This window comes from Panthera uncia (genome assembly GCF_023721935.1).
Source record: "Panthera uncia isolate 11264 chromosome E2 unlocalized genomic scaffold, Puncia_PCG_1.0 HiC_scaffold_19, whole genome shotgun sequence".
Lineage (NCBI taxonomy): Eukaryota > Metazoa > Chordata > Mammalia > Carnivora > Felidae > Panthera > Panthera uncia.
Window position 1 is genome coordinate 1,946,831 of NW_026057588.1, and position 16,842 is coordinate 1,963,672.

The 16,842-nt window shown below is 53.5% G+C and overlaps 1 protein-coding gene across 2 annotated transcripts; it reads left to right on the forward strand.

Annotated features, from left to right (window-relative positions):
• Nucleotides 1-740: 740 nt before the first annotated feature.
• On the forward strand, nucleotides 741-14,458 carry ZSCAN18 (zinc finger and SCAN domain containing 18). Of its 2 annotated transcripts, XM_049621872.1 has the most exons (7): nucleotides 741-819; nucleotides 6,414-6,895; nucleotides 7,473-7,535; nucleotides 8,586-8,677; nucleotides 9,694-9,793; nucleotides 11,139-11,231; nucleotides 12,473-14,458. In XM_049621872.1, exons 2-7 carry the CDS (start codon nucleotides 6,493-6,495, stop codon nucleotides 13,213-13,215), a joined length of 1,494 nt encoding a protein of 497 aa, XP_049477829.1. In that variant the 5' UTR covers nucleotides 741-819; nucleotides 6,414-6,492; the 3' UTR covers nucleotides 13,216-14,458. The 2 variants fall into 2 exon arrangements, with proteins under 2 accessions (XP_049477829.1, XP_049477828.1); XM_049621871.1 differs by lacking the exon at nucleotides 741-819 and having other exon boundaries at nucleotides 1,004-6,895.
• Nucleotides 14,459-16,842: the final 2,384 nt, after the last annotated feature.

The window sequence follows — 16,842 nt, forward strand, 5'->3', positions numbered from 1 at the left end:
GGGGGAGGGGCAGAGAGAGAGGGAGACACAGAATCGGAAACAGGCTCCAGGCTCCGAGCCATCAGCCCAGAGCCTGACGCGGGGCTCGAACTCACAGACCGCGAGATCGTGACCTGGCTGAAGTCGGACGCCCAACCGACTGCGCCACCCAGGCGCCCCTAAGTTTATTTTTTTGAGAGAGGTACTGAGAGAATCTGAAGCAGGCTCCATGCCCTCAGTGCAGAGCCCAACACGGGGCCCGATCCCACCAACCGTGAGATCATGATCTGAGCTGGCACCAAGAGTCCGAAGCGTAACAGACTGAGCCACATGACCTCTCCTTCATAATCTTTCTCCCTTTCACCGTGTCTCTTTACCCTCCTCTCTCTATCCCACCATCTCTGATACTCTGGGACTCCTTGTCCCTATTTCTCCATCTTTGGATATGCGGAGCCCTGGGTCCTCTGGTTTCTGTCACTCCCTGTCGCTGTGTCTCCTAGTCTGTGTCTCTCACTGCCTCAGTCTCTCCCGGCGGTATTTTTCCGCACCCCCCCCCCCCTGTTTTTGTTCCCCCCCCCCCACCTGTTTTACCGCGTTGCTATGGATCGAAAAAGGCGCAGGCGCACGGGGGGCGAGATGCTGAGCGAGGCTAGCTCTGCCTCTGATTGGCTGTCCTTTCAGCCGTTGCATCTTCGCTCCGCCCCAACCCTGGGGGATGGCCAATTGCCTTCTGGGGGTCGTAGTCCGCCGCGCAGGCCCAGCGCGCACGCGCAGTCTGAGCTGACGCCATCGCTCAGAGCTCCCGGCGGCTGGAACCGGCCTGGGACCGCTACGCAAGAGGTAGGTCTGGCTCTGCAGTGCGCTACGCCGTGCTTTTCCTGAGCGGATCGTAGCGGTCCCGCCAGTGTGCGCAGCGCAGCAGCGTTCGGAGGTGACCTGGAGTGGTGGGGAGGATGGGGAGGGAGCGACCCCGGAGGGGGAAGGGAGGAGGTTGGGCCGGGGTGGGAGGCTGGGAGGGGGAGGGGAAGATCCCGGGAGCCCCTGGAGTGGAAGTGAGGTGGGGGAGGCGTATGGGTCGGAGGGGGCGGGGCTGAGAGACCGCAGGTAGACGTGGGCCTGGCTACCCATCTTGGGTGTGGGAATAGGGAAGGGTTAAGGGCACCGTCCTGCGGCCTGGTAGAAGGAGGGGGTTACGAGAGGGGACATAAGGGCTAAGGGTGCCCCTAGTAGGCGGGAGGGGCAGCCTGTGGCGTCCCGGTGGGGGAGCAGGGACGAGGCGGAGGTTCTTCTAGTATGCGCGTTCACCTGAGTGAGGGGTCGGGCCGAGCAATCCTGGGGTGGAGCCGGGGGTGGGGCCAGGGGGTGGGACCTGGGGTGAGGCTGGGGGTGAGGCGTTGTCTGCGCCCCGGGGATCCTCGAGGCCCTTAGACGCCCTGACTCTTCCCAGTCACCTGGGGATGGCTTCAGTTTGAATTAAGTGTCTGCTCCTGCTGTAGGGTCCCTTTGGTGGGCGAAGAGACCCAAGAGAGAGGGCAAGAATGGGTTTCCGTGATGCTGCTGTGAGGGTAGCCCGCAAGGGGGAGTGGGGACGACTGAGGATGTTTTTTAGACCTTTTATTAAAGAATTTATAGAAAAATTCTAAGGAAAGGCCTTACAACTGCATGCCTTTTGGTCTGATTCACCAGTTAGTATTTTGTACGTGTTGTGCCCTTTTCTCTCCTCGTTCCCCACTTCCTCCCCTTCTCCCTCTGTCAGGCTCCTCCCCCCTCCCTTTTCCACCTCCTCCCCCCTCCTCTCTCACAGACACAACGTGTACTGAGCTGAGCCGACCCCTTGGAGGCTAAGGTGGACAACCTCACAGTCCTCTTCTCCATACCAGGGTCTAGCCTCCTATTGCCCCAGTCCTCCCAACCATCCTGTAGAAGTTTCCTTTCCTGGTACAGGGCCACGTATGTATTGCTGCTGTTCCTCTGCCCGTTCCTTGAGTCTGTGAGTTCCTGTCCTTTGAGTTCTGTCCTTGAGGCTTTGGGGAAGCTCAGGCCAGTTGTGCATGAGGTTGCTTGATTTTCGTGCCGTCTGTGCCCCGGGGTGGATCCAGAGTTTGTGCTCTTGCCAGGGACCACAGAGGACAGCCGAGATGTTAAGGATGATCCCTTCATGTGCATTTTTTTTTCAGTCTAAAGGCACCTTTAGCCCCTTTGTAATGGGTGAGTAACTATTGGGTGATGCCAGGAGACCCTGTGAATGTCCTGAGTAACATGAGGTGGGACTGTGGGGAGAGGAGAAGGGGGGCACGGCAGGGCCTGGAGGTAGAGCTGAAGAGTTGGGAGCTAAGCGTGAGCCCTGCTTAGCCCAGTGGGAAAGGGATTTGCCTGCAGGAGGCCCACAGTGCTTGGAGACCTCTCAGCTCAGCTGCCCACACCCTCCTCCCCCTCCCCCTTGGCTTCCTCTGCATCCCAGGACCAGGAGGGCCAGGCTCATAGGATCAACCTCAGACATGTCCGTGGGGTGCAGGGGGAGTCTGGGCTCCAAGAAATTTCCATCCCCATCTGAGGCAGATCCTGAGTGGCCCTGAGATGTGTGTGTGATGGGGGAAAGTCTGCTTGGTGAGTGAGCCAAGAGGAACTTGGGCCATGGGGAATGGCCTCGCTCAAGGAATCTGGAGACAGGAAGGAGTTCTGGTGGTCCCTCTGCCTAACAAGGTCATCCTTGCACCAGCATGACCGGGTTGTGAGGCTCTGATGAGAGAAGATAAGATCCATGCATGAACACATTAGTGAGTTATCTTTGGTTACCTTTGTGGAGATAGGCCCCGCACAGGATGATCGTGCCTGTGGTGTCTTAAGAAAACCAAAATCACTTGCTTATGTGACCACACATCTGCCCATATACCACACAAAGCCCCACGTATCCTGTGCCTGTTGGGATAAATGTGGTCGTGCCAACTGGCTGGAGCTGGCACACTCCTCTTGCCAGGTGAGGCTCTAGATTAAAGGCGGAAACATGGTTAAAAGAGCTAGAGTCTGGAACTGGGATTGGGAAACTCTGGCCTACAGGCCAACCAGCAGCCCGTTTTTGTAATGAAGTTGTTTGGGGACACAGGCAGGCCCGTGGCATGTGGGTGCTCTGGCTGTTTCAGCCATAAGGCGAAGTTGAGTAGTCTCAACCGAAACCACCTGTCCTGCATTTGCCAGCCCTGGCCCCTAGCAGAATTAATGCAAGAGTGCATTTAAAAAAAAAAATTAAGTGTATTCATTTTGAGAGAGAGAGAGAGTGTGCTCAAGCAGGGGAGGAGCAGAGAGTCCTAAGCAGGCTCCACACTGTCAGCACAGATCCCGATACAGGGTTCACCCTGGGGCTGGAACTCATGAACCGTGAGATCATGACTTGGGTCAAAACCAAGAGTCAGATGCTTAGCCGACTGAGCCCCGCCGGTGCCCTAAGAGTGCATTTCTAATCTTGAGTGCATTTCTAATTAAAAATTCAAAGGAAGCTCCTTATAAACAAGTTTCTGAATTCCACATCTTTTTTAGGAAGAAAAAAAGCACATTTGACAATAAGAAACATTAGAACTTTATGGTATAGCAAAAAGAGAGCATAAAGTGAAAAGCTAAGTCACAGACCACGCTGCTGGCAAGACCAGGCCAGACAGACACCACTTTAATTATTTAATAGAAGGGAGCTGGAAGAAAATGGCCACTGAAGGAGCGCCTGGGTGGCTCAGTCAGTTGGTTGTCTGACTTCGGCTCAGGTCATGATCTCATGGTTTGTGAGTTTGAGCCCTGCGTCAGACTCCGTGCTGACAGCTCAGAGCCTGGAGCCTGTTTCAGATTCTGTGTCTCCCTTTCTCTCTGCCCCTTCCCTGCTCGCGCTGTCTCTCTCTCTCCCCCTCTCCCTCTCTCAAAAATGAATAAACATTAAAAATTTTTTTAACAATGGCCACTGAAAAGCAGGCAGTTGACTCACAGAGCTAAAGCAGTCCTGAGAAAACCCTGGCAGCAAAATGAGCGGATTATGTAGTCTGAGGGCCCTGGTGCGGGGGTGTGAGGAAGGGCCACCCTGTTGAGCATTGCCATAGTGGGTGGCAGGAGTTAGGCTGCCTCCTGTGGGCCGTAGTGGGTCACAGCACAGGCCCAGTGGTCCAGGTATCCCACTTGTAGGTTTACCTTCCCAATATATCACCACCCCGATCCTAGGGATAGTGGCCAATGAAAATTCGGCACAGCCAGCAAGGCTCTTGATGAAAATAATTTACAGTCAACAAATGCTGAGCCAGTCATTGTCCAGAGACCTGCCAGTGAGTAACCCCTGCTGTCATGGGGTTTACATTCCAGTGGGAGAGGCAGGTGGAAGGCAGGGAAGAGGGAGTGAGGAGGTATGGTTGGGAGGAATTGAGCAGGCCGTGGAGGGAAGGTCTCCCTGGGGGACCCATCAGAGCCCAGACCCGGCTGGCACAGAAGAGCCTGCTGTGGGGAGCAGGGCGGGGGGAGGTAGGGGGGTTGTGCTCAGGGAACAGAGGGGAGGACATGAAGGGAGGGTGGTGGGAAGGGTGGCCTGGCGAGCTCTTTCTTCCTTGAGGGAAATGGAACTCTGCACTCAGACTAGGCTGTGGGAGAGGACAGCGGCGGGTGCTTCGGTTTCTGCCACCTCTTCTCTTTCCAGCAGCTTCATTAGATGTAACTGACACCCCAAAAGAGATCACCTGTGTAAAGTGTGCAGTTCAGTGATTTTGCCCATATTCACAGTTGTACAGCCAACACCACAGCTGATTTTAGGACGTTTTCATCGCTCTGACCCTGACCCCCTCGTCTGCCCCCGGCAGCCACGGAGCTACTTTCCATCTCTGTGGATTTGCCGGTCCACGTACATGGAGTCAGACACCCCCACCGCCCCGAGGTCCTGGGCCACAGGCGCTGGTGAAATGTCAGAGCGCATCTTCACTTTCCATGGAGGAGCTCATCAATGCCCGGTCCTGCATTGCAGAGTTTTCTCTGGAAAAGCAGGACTGCTGAGGAAACGTCCTCACCACAGCTGTGCTCACACACATTTTCCTAAATTCCTCAGATGTGTTCGGAAGAAAACATGGTTGGTTTCTGTGGTTCAGCCAGGGGGAGCATTCCCACCGGGTTTGGGTGCCGCTTCTCTTTGGGGGTGTCTCCCTCCCAGCGGGGTCTGAGGGTTTTCTGGTTGTGTGGGGAGAAGTGTAGACCCCACAGATTCTGAGAGGAGCTGGAGCTCTGTCCCTGGATGCTCATAGCCAGTGAGAACATCGTGGGCCCAAAGCTGGCAGCCAGAGGCCTGGTCCTCCGTGGCCCTGCCGGCTTCTGGCCTTCAGCTTGCTCGGTGTTTGTCAGGGTCACAACCAAGAGATTTCACCTAAAGACCCCAAATCTAGCTTCTCCCAAGTGATGCGTCTGCCCATCAGGATCAGCCAGGGGAGGAGAGGATGCCGACAGGACCTGAACACCACAGTCCCTTCCCTCCCCCGCACCATCGATTCCCTACTCCTGGTCAACTTCTGCCTCCCACCTGGTTCTGTGGGTGGGTCAAGCCAGGTCTGCAGTCCTGTGTCATTCCCAGAAATAGATGCTGGTTGTCCACTGATCTACATTTGACCCTTGAACAAGGTGAGGGTTAGGGCATACCCGAAAATCCATGTATAACTTTTGACTTCCCAAACACTTAACTGCCAATAGTCTGCTGTTGACCAGAAGCCTTACTGATCACATAAACAGTTGATTAACCTGTGTTGTGTATGTTATATATATCATGTACTGTGTTCTTACAATAAAGTGAGTTAGGGAAAAAGTGTTAAGAAAATTTTACGGAAGAGAAAATGCATTTACAGTATTTTACTGTATTTATAAAGAAAATGCTCCTTAAAGTGGAACCATGCAGGTCAAACCCGTATTGTTCAAGGTTCAGCTGTATTTTGGATTTTTAGTTTTCTTAAGAAGAGGAGCAATCCTGGCACCTAGGCCTCCCAAATGTGGAAGGAAGTCTGGGATACACCCAAATCTGGCATGGTATCCCATGCATCGAGTATACGTTGTTGGAATGAAGTTAGTAACGTTTTAAAATTTTTATCTTTGAAAGTGAGATTGTCCTGTAAGTTTTCTTTATCCTAATCGTGACTGATTTATTTTTTTTAATCCTGGTAATAGCCGTCTTACAAAATGAGTTGTCACTTCCAACATTTTATGTTAATTTTTATCTGTACACATACAAGACCCTGCTGATACTTAACAAGCAGATTGCTTGGAAACCTATGTGGACTCTGGGTGTGGAGGGTGGGACTGAGGAGCTCATCCATGTTGGGGTCCGGATGCCCCACGGCTTGCTTCTCATTGTCTGTCTGTAGTCATGTCTGTCTGTCCTGTGCAGGGCTGAGATCCCAGAGCATCCTGCCATCCCTGGTGTCTCTCCCTTGCAGCTGCAGTTACGTGAACTTGCCCTCCACGACAGGTGCCCTATCCCTGGATAGTCACATTTCCCAGTGTAGGTTTGGAAAGATGTTGCCGCTGGAGAAGGCGTTTGCCAACCCCAGGAGCTCCCCAGCTCCCCCAGAACTGCCCATGCTAGGATCAGCAGCTGAGGACCAGCAAGAGGACTCCAGGAGTGGCCTTGGGGAGGTCCCTGCCAACCTTGAGTCCTCCCGCCTGCATTTCCGGAACTTCATCTACCAGGAAGCTGTAGGGCCCCACCAGGCCCTGGACCAGCTGTATGAGCTGTGCCGCCAGTGGCTGCGCCCTGAGGCGCACTCCAAGGAGCAGATGCTGGAGCTGCTGGTGCTGGAGCAGTTCCTGAGCGCCCTGCCGGACAAAGTACGGTCCTCAGTGGTGGCACAGCATCCTGAGAACTGCCAGAAGGCAGCCTCTCTGGTGAAGGACCTTGCCGATGCCCTAGAGGAGCCAGGTGAGCCCACCACCCCAGAGGAGAGCACAGCACAGAAGAGATAGGAAGGGAGGTGGTCAGCCCTGGGAGGAGTAAAGTTGACAGCATAGGGCCCAAACTCCAATCAGCGGCTTACCTGAGAGTTGAATTCCCCTGTGTATAAGAGGCACAGAGGTGAGCAGCCCTGAACTGCTGGGGTAGCTCCTCAGTCCCACCACCCTGCCCAGAGTTGCCTCATGGGCTGGGAAGGCACCTTGGGCTCCTGCCCTCACATCTGCCTTCCAGATACAAGGAAGCTGGGGGAACCAGCCCCTTAAAAACAGTAAATGTCCTGGGCGTCTGTTTCTGCGCTGGGGCTGGGTGGGCAGAGTCTCTACCACATCAGAGGGCGGGGCCTGAGGGACTGCTGGTGATGGGGTCCTGGAGCCTTGTCTGCGCCCACCCCCTGCAGGTTCACTGTGTGATTGTTAGCACATCTCTCACTTCCCCTCGAGTATAAACAGGGATGCTGTTGAGTCTGCCGTGGGGCTGTCCACAGCTCTGAGCGAGGGGCAGCGTGGGAAGCTCGCTGAGCCTTTGCCATCTGCTCTATTGCCAGATGGGTCCGTGAAGACTGGTGAAGACGTGGAGCCCAGTGAGACCCAGGCCGCCCCCAACATCTGTGAGTGTCCAGTTAGCCCTGGGACAGGTGTGGGCCAGTGCTTGGTTGGGGGAAGGCATGAGGCAGATGCCACGGAGGTTCTCATGGGAGCCAAGGTCTGGCAGTCTGTGCTGTAACTGACTTCTTCCTGTAGGCTCTGGTGAACACGACAGCTATTTATAATTAACCTTCAAAGATTACGCGGGTTGTACATGCTTTACCATAAACACCAAAAAACATTGAGGTACAAAGAAAATCTCCCCCCGCCTCCATGCGCCCTCCACAGCTAAAACCAAATGGTGTGCCCTGGCATGTGTTCCTTCATCTCTTGCACAACACACGCACACATCTCAGCCCTGAGCCCTGAGAGAGCTTGTGGCCAGTGTCCCTGGAGACAACATACTCGTGCTGGAGCTCGGGCTGTTTGCGTGGAGCAACGTCTCACCCACCCAGGCCCATCCAGGCAGTGGCCAGCGCCATCTCCTTACTTTCTTGGCATTTCACAGGATCCGCCCTTCCTTGGCCTAGAGTTGGGGTTTACGGCCATTCAGGTTTCTGCCTCTTCTACAAATGCGCCGTGAAACGTCCGCAGGCATGTGCCTTGTGTGGATGTTTTGTGTGTTCAGGTGGGTTCCTCACGATCACTGGACAAAGGACATTTATGCGTGGTCGTGCGAAGTTTTGTAGCACATACGGTGCCAGTGCACAAGGAGCCCGTTTGCCCACATCTATGCCGTATTGTGTCATTGCTTTTTAAGATTTCTACCAATCTAACTGGTAGAAAAGTGTTACCTGCTTTGTGGGCTTTCATTAGAAAGCCACTGTTGACCGTGAGCTTCTTTTTGCTTTCTTCTTGGCTACTCTGCTGTGTCACCTGAGGACAATTGTAGGGTCCCTTGAGCTTGAGACCTACCGGGACATGAGCGCTGAGACCTTCTGCCTCTGAGTCTGATAACTCTTCCCTCTCTTCCTGGGGCCTGTGCGCGGGGGGGCCCTGGGGTCTCCCTGATTGGCTTGGGCTGCCCAGCTGTGTGACACTAGTCTGCTCAGCTCTGTGTCCCCTTCCACCAGCCTGTCCTGCTCCAGACCCTGTGCTTCTGGAACAAGGGTGTGCCGGGGACAAGAAACCCGAACAGCCCAAGCCTGCTAAGGCTGAGCCAAAGGTGCGTGGGGTCTGTCTTGTCCAGGGTTCTCAGGGCCTGTTCCCAAGGAGGAGGAGCTGTCCCCCTAGCTTATTAGGCTCTCTCCCTGCCCCTGTCATTAATATGCTGCCAGCTGGCCCTGGGAGGGATGGGGGCCCAGCCACAGGAGAAGGGGGTCTGGGCTGAGGTTCCTGGGCTGCACACCTAAGCTGCTCCCTCCCCAGGAAGCCAAGAGGAGGTGGGGGTAAGGCAAGGAGAGGTCTCTGAGATCAGAACAAAGGGGCCCGAGTGCCCCCTTGGGGGTGTTGGACAGGTGGTCCCTTTCTGTCAGCCCCCTACCAACCTGGTTTGTGGTGACTCCCAGGCCCCAGTCCCTTTAGCTGCTTCCATCGCCCTGTTCTGTTGTCTCCTCTGGGCGAGTGCACTGTTCTGCCACCACAGCCTCCTTCTCACCTCCTGCCAGGCCAACCGCCCCTGTCCTGCAGGGTTCCCTCCCTATTGCCGTACCCCCTTCTGCATTCTGGGCCTGGTCGTGCCCTTTCCCCTGCCCGGTGGACACATCTCCCAGCCCTCGTGGGGCCCATGGCGTACTTGTCTCCTCTGTGGCCTTTGTCATGGGTGACTGCTTCTCCTAAGGGCAGTAAGCATGGCTGTCCTGGTCCCCCTGTCCCCTGGGGCCCATGCAGGGATGGAGGAGATAAGAGATGTTGGGGTTTTGCCCTCTGGGGGACATTTGGAGACAGCTTTAGTTGTCAGTATTTGGCTGGGGGAGGAGGTGCTGCTAATACCCAGAGGAAGAGGCTGGGAAACAGCCTGCAGTGCCCGGGGTTGGTCCTGCCAGAAGAAAGTCCATAGTGCTGAGGCGAAGAAACCCAGCCCCCGTGTTAACCTGGGATCTGGGTCCAGGCCCTGCTAGGTGGTGGGTGAGAACCCCCCAGGATGGTGCCACCCCCGTTGTGCTCACTGTGATCGTGGGACTGAGGGTCCACCCTCCCTCTGGATGGGAAGTCTCAGCCGTGGTGGTGCTGCCGTTTCAGAAGTTGACATTTCCGGAGATGCCCCTGTACCTGGGGGAATGGGGCCACCTGGACCCGGCAGAGGAGAACCTGAAGACCTTCCGGAAACTGCTCCTGTGGGGTGAGACTTGTCCCCCACAGCCTAATGCTGTACCTGTCCTCTTCCAAGAGGATTGGCCCAGGGGATTCCGACTCCCACATGGAGCGTTGGTTACGGCCCCACAGTGTTTTTTGTTTTGTTTTTTTTAATGTTTATTTTTGAGAGAGAGGGAGAGAGAGAGAGAGAAAGGGAGACAGAGCGTGAACAGGGGAGGAGCAGAGAGACAGGGAGACACAGAATCAGAAGCAGGCTCCAGGCTCTAAGTACTGACGCAGGGCTCAAACTCACAAACCACAATATTGTGACCTGGGCCAAAGTCGGATGCTGAACTGACTGAGCCACCCAGGCGCCCCCCCCCCCCCCCAGTGTTTGTTTTTGTAATATTTGCTTATTTATTAAAAAACATTTTAATGTTTATTTTTGAGAGATAGTGAGGTCAGGGGAGGGGCAGAGAGATAGGGAGACACAGAATCCAAAGCAGGCTCCAGGCTCTGAGCTGCCAGCACAGAGCCTGACACACAGGGCTCAAACCCACGAACCGTGAGATCATGACCAGGCACCCCAATGTTTATGTTGAGAGAAAGAGTGCACACATGCTGGTGGGGAAAGGGCAGAGAGAGGGAGACAGAGGATCCGAAGCAGGCTCCGTGCTTACAGCAGAGCGCCCGGTGTGGGGTTCAAACCCACGAACCATGAGATCATGACCTGAGCCAAAGTCAGACCCTTAAACCGACTGAGCCACCCAGGCGCCTTGAGGCCCCACAGCGTTTTGAACAAATTTGACGGTGAATGAATTTGCCTGTGTCCCCACCTTGGCCCCACCCTTCTCACTGTACAGGGTTGAGTTCTGCCACAGCCCTGGGGTTTTGAGTTTGCAGCCCCTGCTCGTAGGACCCAAAGCTTCCAAATGTGGAAAGGCCTCCTGGCACCAGTCGTCAACTTTACTATCGTCCTTGGTACACAGATGGAGCCTCTTGGCCTTCATGGCTCTTCTCTCTTGAGTGGACATCATCGCCCACAACACAGGCGCCAACACAGACGTCTGAGCTCTTTGTGGTTGTAGTTTTATGTTCTTCTCTTACTTTGCTCTCCATTGAATTCCCCCACTTCCCTGTTGGCTGTCTGGCTCTGTCTCGGTAGGCCCTCTTCTTCACCCCTTCCCCAGTGTTCTTGGAACCCCCAGCTCTCCAGGGCTCTGAGTGAGGCAGCTTCGGTGAGTGTCCAGGGCAGAGGAAAGGACAGTGTCCAGAGCAGAGGCCCTGCTGCCCTTCCTGGCCAGCCCATGGGGCTTGAGGCGCATCATTGGCTGCTTTCTACTCTGGCTTCAGTGTCTCTCTCTGTTTTTGTGTGTTTTGATCGCACTCAGGGTACCAGCTCGCCCAGCCTGATGACACCTGCAGGCTGGAGACAGAGGAGCTTCGGTTGGTTGAAGCTGAACCACCGGAAGGCAGCTTCTCAGGTGAGGCCCGAAACCGTGGTGGGGCTGGGGTAGAGGGGCACCTTTCCAAGGCTGGTGGAAGCTCCCCACAGCTCCTCAACTTTGATCTCGCTCTTCTCCCACCACCTGTCCTGTACCTTGGCCGCCCCCCACCCCAGTGTCAGAGCAGGAGGCAGGAATCCAGCTGTTCTAACAATCTTTAGCTGTGTCACAAACGGCCCCCAAACTCAGTCTCCTAAACAACAGCAATGTTGGTGGTTATGATCCTGTGGATGGACTGGGATGGGATGGGCGTCTGTTATGCTCCCTTTGCTGGTTGCTGGGCCGCATACACAGCCACAGTCATCAGGAAGCTTGGCTGGGCTGGAATGTCCCTGGCGGTCTCACTCACACCAGCGGCGGTTAGTGCTGGCTCTTGCCAGGCAGCTCAGCTGAGGCTGTCAACGTGCGTTCTCCATGTTGCCCCTCCAAGTAGTTAGTTTGAGTTTCGTCATGGCATGGCATTTGAGTTCTGGAGCATTCCAGGAGGGGAGGCACCATTGTGCAGGTGCTTTTTAAATCTTTGTTTCTGTCCTGCATGCTTAATGTCCTGTGGACCATAGTAGGTGATGTGGCCAAGCCAATGTGCATGGTTTGTATGTCTGTGCATGTGGGGGAGGGGGTACTCCCCAAGGGCCCAAATCCCAGGAGACCGGCTTCATTGGGGGCTGCCATTGTAACACGTTAGTTACCACATAGGGGATTATTTGGCCCCTCCTGGTGAGGGATGCAGGCTCCCTCCAGCTCATGGCTGCATTGCCAGTGTCTGCTCTCGTGCGGTTTGGGATGGCTGCTGTGGCTCCCACATCCACAGCTGCAGGAAGGAGGAAGCCCCTCCACAAACCTTACACTTGTGCATCCATCCCATTGACCATAGCTTGCTCACGTGGCCACTTCGGCTGCAAGACAGGCCGGGAGTGCCAGCAGGTGGGCAGTCGTGAGCTCAGGGAGTGCCAGAAAAGGGAAAGCACATGGGGACGCACGGCAGTCTTCTGAGTGATTTTGTTTGAACCCATTGTCCCTGGGTTTGTGGAGGGTATTGACTGATGGTGTGCATGCAAAGCCCTCTCACATCCTCACCCGCTTCCCCCTTGCTCGGCTTTCCATCCTGTCCATCTTCACAGCCCCCAGCCCACGCCTTTTGTTAGGTGTCCCGCTCACATGGCAGCTTGCTTCTCTGAGCCCTGGGAGGTGGGACTGCTCACACCGTGACCTTGTTTTAGGGGATAGGAGGTGGCAGGAAAGTAAAGAGAGCATGTGCGAGACGCTGATGGAGAGGATCACAAGGGAAATTCTCGTTTGCCCCTTGACGGGTGCTGCTCCGGAGGAGGAAGAGCAGCCGCAGAAGGTTCTGGAACCTCAGGAGAGGGAACCAAGCCCTGTCCCCAGAGCCCAGAGGCAGTCAGTCATCCGGGAGCCAGCCCAGGACAGGGGCACAGCAGGGGAGAGCCCTACTGTGCCTGTAGCTCCAGCTGCCCCACGCCAAGGCCTTGGAAGAAAAAGGCCCCACTCGAAGGATGTGGGCGGGCAGGGCCCTGAGCCTGTCTCCAGCATGAGCCACCCCCAGCAGCGCCATGTGAAGGAGCCCGCTGCATCTGGCCTCGGCGCAGGGTCCCTGGGCGCGAGTTGCTCTGCTGCCGATGAGCCTGGGCTGTCCCGAGGGAAGCCCTACGCGTGCAGCGAGTGTGGGGAGACCTTTGCGTGGATCTCACATTTCATTGACCATCTCCGAAGCCACAGTGGCAGGAAGCTGTATGCGTGCCAGGGCTGCTGGAAGACCTTCCACTTCAGCCTGGCCCTGGCCGAGCATCAGAAGACCCATGAGAAGGAGAAAGGCTACGCCCTGGGGTGGGCCCTGGGACCCCACCCTGCTGCGTGTGGTGCCCGTGCTGGCGGGAGGCTCCGTGGGCTCCCGGGGTGTGTGGCAGGTGATATTTTCCCTGTGCAGCCTGAGGCTCAGCGATGAGCTGCTTTGCTGTAGGGTCCCTAGAGGCCAGTCTTGCCTCCCAGGTTTGTGTCCCTAGAGACAGCCTTGCCTGCCCAGGTTTGTGTCCCTAGAGGGCAATCTTGCCTGCCAGATTTCCCTAGCAATGTATCCGCTGCTTTGAAACCCTTGCGTGGCTTCCTGCAGTATCTGTGTGGATGTAAGGCTGTCTGTTCTCTAAATGAGCTAACGTGGCTAAAGCACTTAGAACCCAGAAGGGCCCACGGGAAGCCCTTGTCTCCTTGTAAACACACCCATGCAGATGCCCATGTGCAAGCACGAGCTATCCGGTGTGAAAGAATATTCCCCTTTCTTCCGTAGCCATTTTAGCACCACCCACACATTGGAACATTTGTCATTGTGCAAAGTGTAGAGTTGCCTTAAAGTGTGTGATCCGCCGGCTCTTGCTGAAGTCAGCTTTGTCTCTGTTCCCCTTGTTCAAGCTCCCCAGGGCTTCTGCTCAAGCTGTTTGGTCTTTTCGTAAACACCTGATATCAAGTTCACTTCCGAATCCTCAATAGCAAATTGTTTCCTAGTTAAGCACGTGTCTACATGTGTGGAGTGGCTTTACAAAGATCACAAAAATGCGTGGAGCCTGGTAGCGCAGTGCTTTCAAACCATGCGTCTCAGCCTACTAGTGAATTGTGAAACCAAATTAGTGGACGGTCGCCATCATTGCAAATCAGTAGAATTAAGTAAAAATTCGTCGTGTAGTAAAGGCAAGTATTGTTTTGTGAAACTTCTCAGCTATATATCTAAATATGAGACCCGGTTGAATTGTGAAATCAAATTAGTGGACGGTCACCAGCATTGCAAATCAGTAGAATTAAGTAAAAATTCATCCTCCGGCTGTAAAGGCAAATACTGTTCTGTGAAAATTTTCAGCTGTATATCTAAACATGAGACCCGGTTGCAATGTAAGATGTATTTCTTACTCAGGGTGGAGGGTCATGATCAAAGCAGGTTGAAAACACTAATAAGGGTTGATGAGGTGTATCTGCCTGGGCAAGTGGAAACTTAATTCTTTGGGCTACATAAGGTGATCTTTTGATTTTTGCATTTGATCTCAGATTAGAGCATTGCTTCTGTTGCCTGAGCATAAACTTAACGCTTCTTGTAGGTTAACTGGTGCCTCTTTCTGTCATGGTGTTTGAGCAGGCAGTCTGTTGTAATGATGCCCGAATCATAGATGCTTAACCTAATAAAGGATTTATTTCTTCACTCACATGACAGTCTTGTGTTTGTTGCTGTTGCTTGTGTGTGGAAGCGAGGGGGACTATGCTCTGTGTGGTGATTCGGGGATCCAGGCTCTGTCCCTGTAGTGGCTCTGTTCTCCACTGGCCCCTTGGAGCATGTGGGGAAGGCCATACTTGCTCAGTTGGGAGATGACACACATCACTTCCACTCGTGTGTACTTGGAGACATGATCTCATGGCCTCAGTCACATGAAAGGGTCTGGGACTGTGTATGAGGTGCCTGTCTCTGTTACAGTCACCGAGCTCAGTTACCCTCTTCGCCTGTCTCCCTCTCACCCCCATCCTGAACTGAGTGTGACTCTGGTAATAATTAAATACATACATATATATATATATATATATATATATGTACATACATACATACATATACATATATACACACACACATACACACGCACACATATATGTATATAGTTATATTTGCTCTCTCAACTCTTGTTCCCAGCCTAACCCATGAGCATGCCTCTCCCGCCACAGAGCGGTAACCCCTGGGGGTGCGTCTTGCATGAGCTTCAGGGCCACTGATGGGTCCTTCATTATCAGAAAGCCCAGCTCTCTATCCTGTTTGTTTCCTATCTGAGGTTTCCTTTAGTGCACAGCTAGATGTCGATGCCTTTTTTGTTTATATTTTCATATTTCTATTTGGAAATAATTTCAAACTTGTAGAAGAGACACAAAAATAATAAAAGTCGTCCAACCCCTACCTATGTGAACATCTTCCCTTGCTTGCCTGTGATCGTGGGCCCCTGCCCCCCATACACACGCCTGGGACACACCTGGGAGTGCCTGAGGTCCACATACCTACTGTTGCTGATGATTCCTTTGCTCAAAGTGCTGTCCAGTTTCTCCACCTTAGAGTTACTTTTCCCCCTTAATTTGTGGGGAGACACGTTAAGATAACGCAAATACCCTGCTTCTCACCAAAATGCCACCCTCCCCCCCCAGCCCCAGGGGCATCCTCCGTTGATGAGTTTTGCCAGATGGTGCAAAATACTGGTTATCTGACACCAGCCCTCCTTCCGTGGCGTTACCAGCCAGCCCTGGACATTCTGCTGCATAGCCAACACCCTCCTTTCTCTCCCATTTATTTGTCTTTACTATCAGGATGGACTTAGGGATTCCTGTTTTTTCAGTGTTTTTTCAAGTTTTATTACGTATTGCTGTCCTTGGTAATTTTCGTGCTCAGGTTGTCCCAGATGTGGCCAGGGAGAGTCCCTTCAAGAAGGCTCCTACATCCCTGTAACATGCCTTCATGATTAAAAAAAATTTTTATTTAAATGTTTATTTTTGAGAGAGCGAGAGACAGAGTGTGAGCGGGGGAGGGGCAGAGAGATAGGGAGTCCCAGAATGTGAAGTAGGCTCCAGGCTGCGAGCTGTCAGCACAGAGCCCAATGCGGGGCTCAAACTCCTGTACCGAGAGATCATGACCTGAGCTGAAGTCGGACTCTTAACCAGCAGAGCCACCCAGGTGCCCCCTCCATCATTGTTTGAACAATTCCTTTTTCTTTAGTATAGTAAGATGTTCCAAGCCCAAATTGTTTCTACCCTGAGATCAGCCATTCCTCTAGTTCCAAAGAACTGGCTCTTTTTAGTGTGGCTTCTTTGAGACCGAATCTGAGTGGCAGGTGTATTCATTGCTAGTAGGGTATTTTCTGGTGAGCTAGGAACCATAGGCACATAAAATAGACACACAGCTACACACAAAAAGGTATGTGTGCCCGTATGCATGCATATACACATACATATACAGCAATACCTCCATTTTCAATCTACTACTCCCCTATATTTTTATGTCAATAGTGCCAATCCTAAAATCAACACATTTGTTAATATGCTAAGACCTGGGACACCTGAGTGGTTCAGTGGGTTGGGTGTCCAAGTTTGGCTCAGGTCATGATCTTGTGGTTCGTGGGTTCAAACCCCATGTCGGGCTCTATGCTGACAGCTTGGATCCTGCAGCCTGCTTCAGATTCTGTGTCTCCCTCTTTCTGCCCTTCCCCCACTCGCACTCTGTCTCTGTCTCAAAAATAAATAAGCATTAAAATTTTTTTAAAAATTTTTTGATGTTTATTTATTTTTGAGACAGAGAGAGACAGCATGAGCAGAGGAGGGGTAGAGAGAGAGACACACACAGAATCCGAAGCAGGCTCCAGGCTCTGAGCTGTCAGCACAGAGCCCGACGTAGGGCTCGAACTCACGAGCTGTGAGATCATTACCTGAGCCGAAGTCGGACGCCTAACCGACTGAGCCACCCAGGCACCCCATAATATATATTTTTAATGTTTATTTATTTTTGAGGGAGGGAAAGATAGAGCATGAGCAGGGGAGGGGCAGAGAGAGGGGGAGACACAGA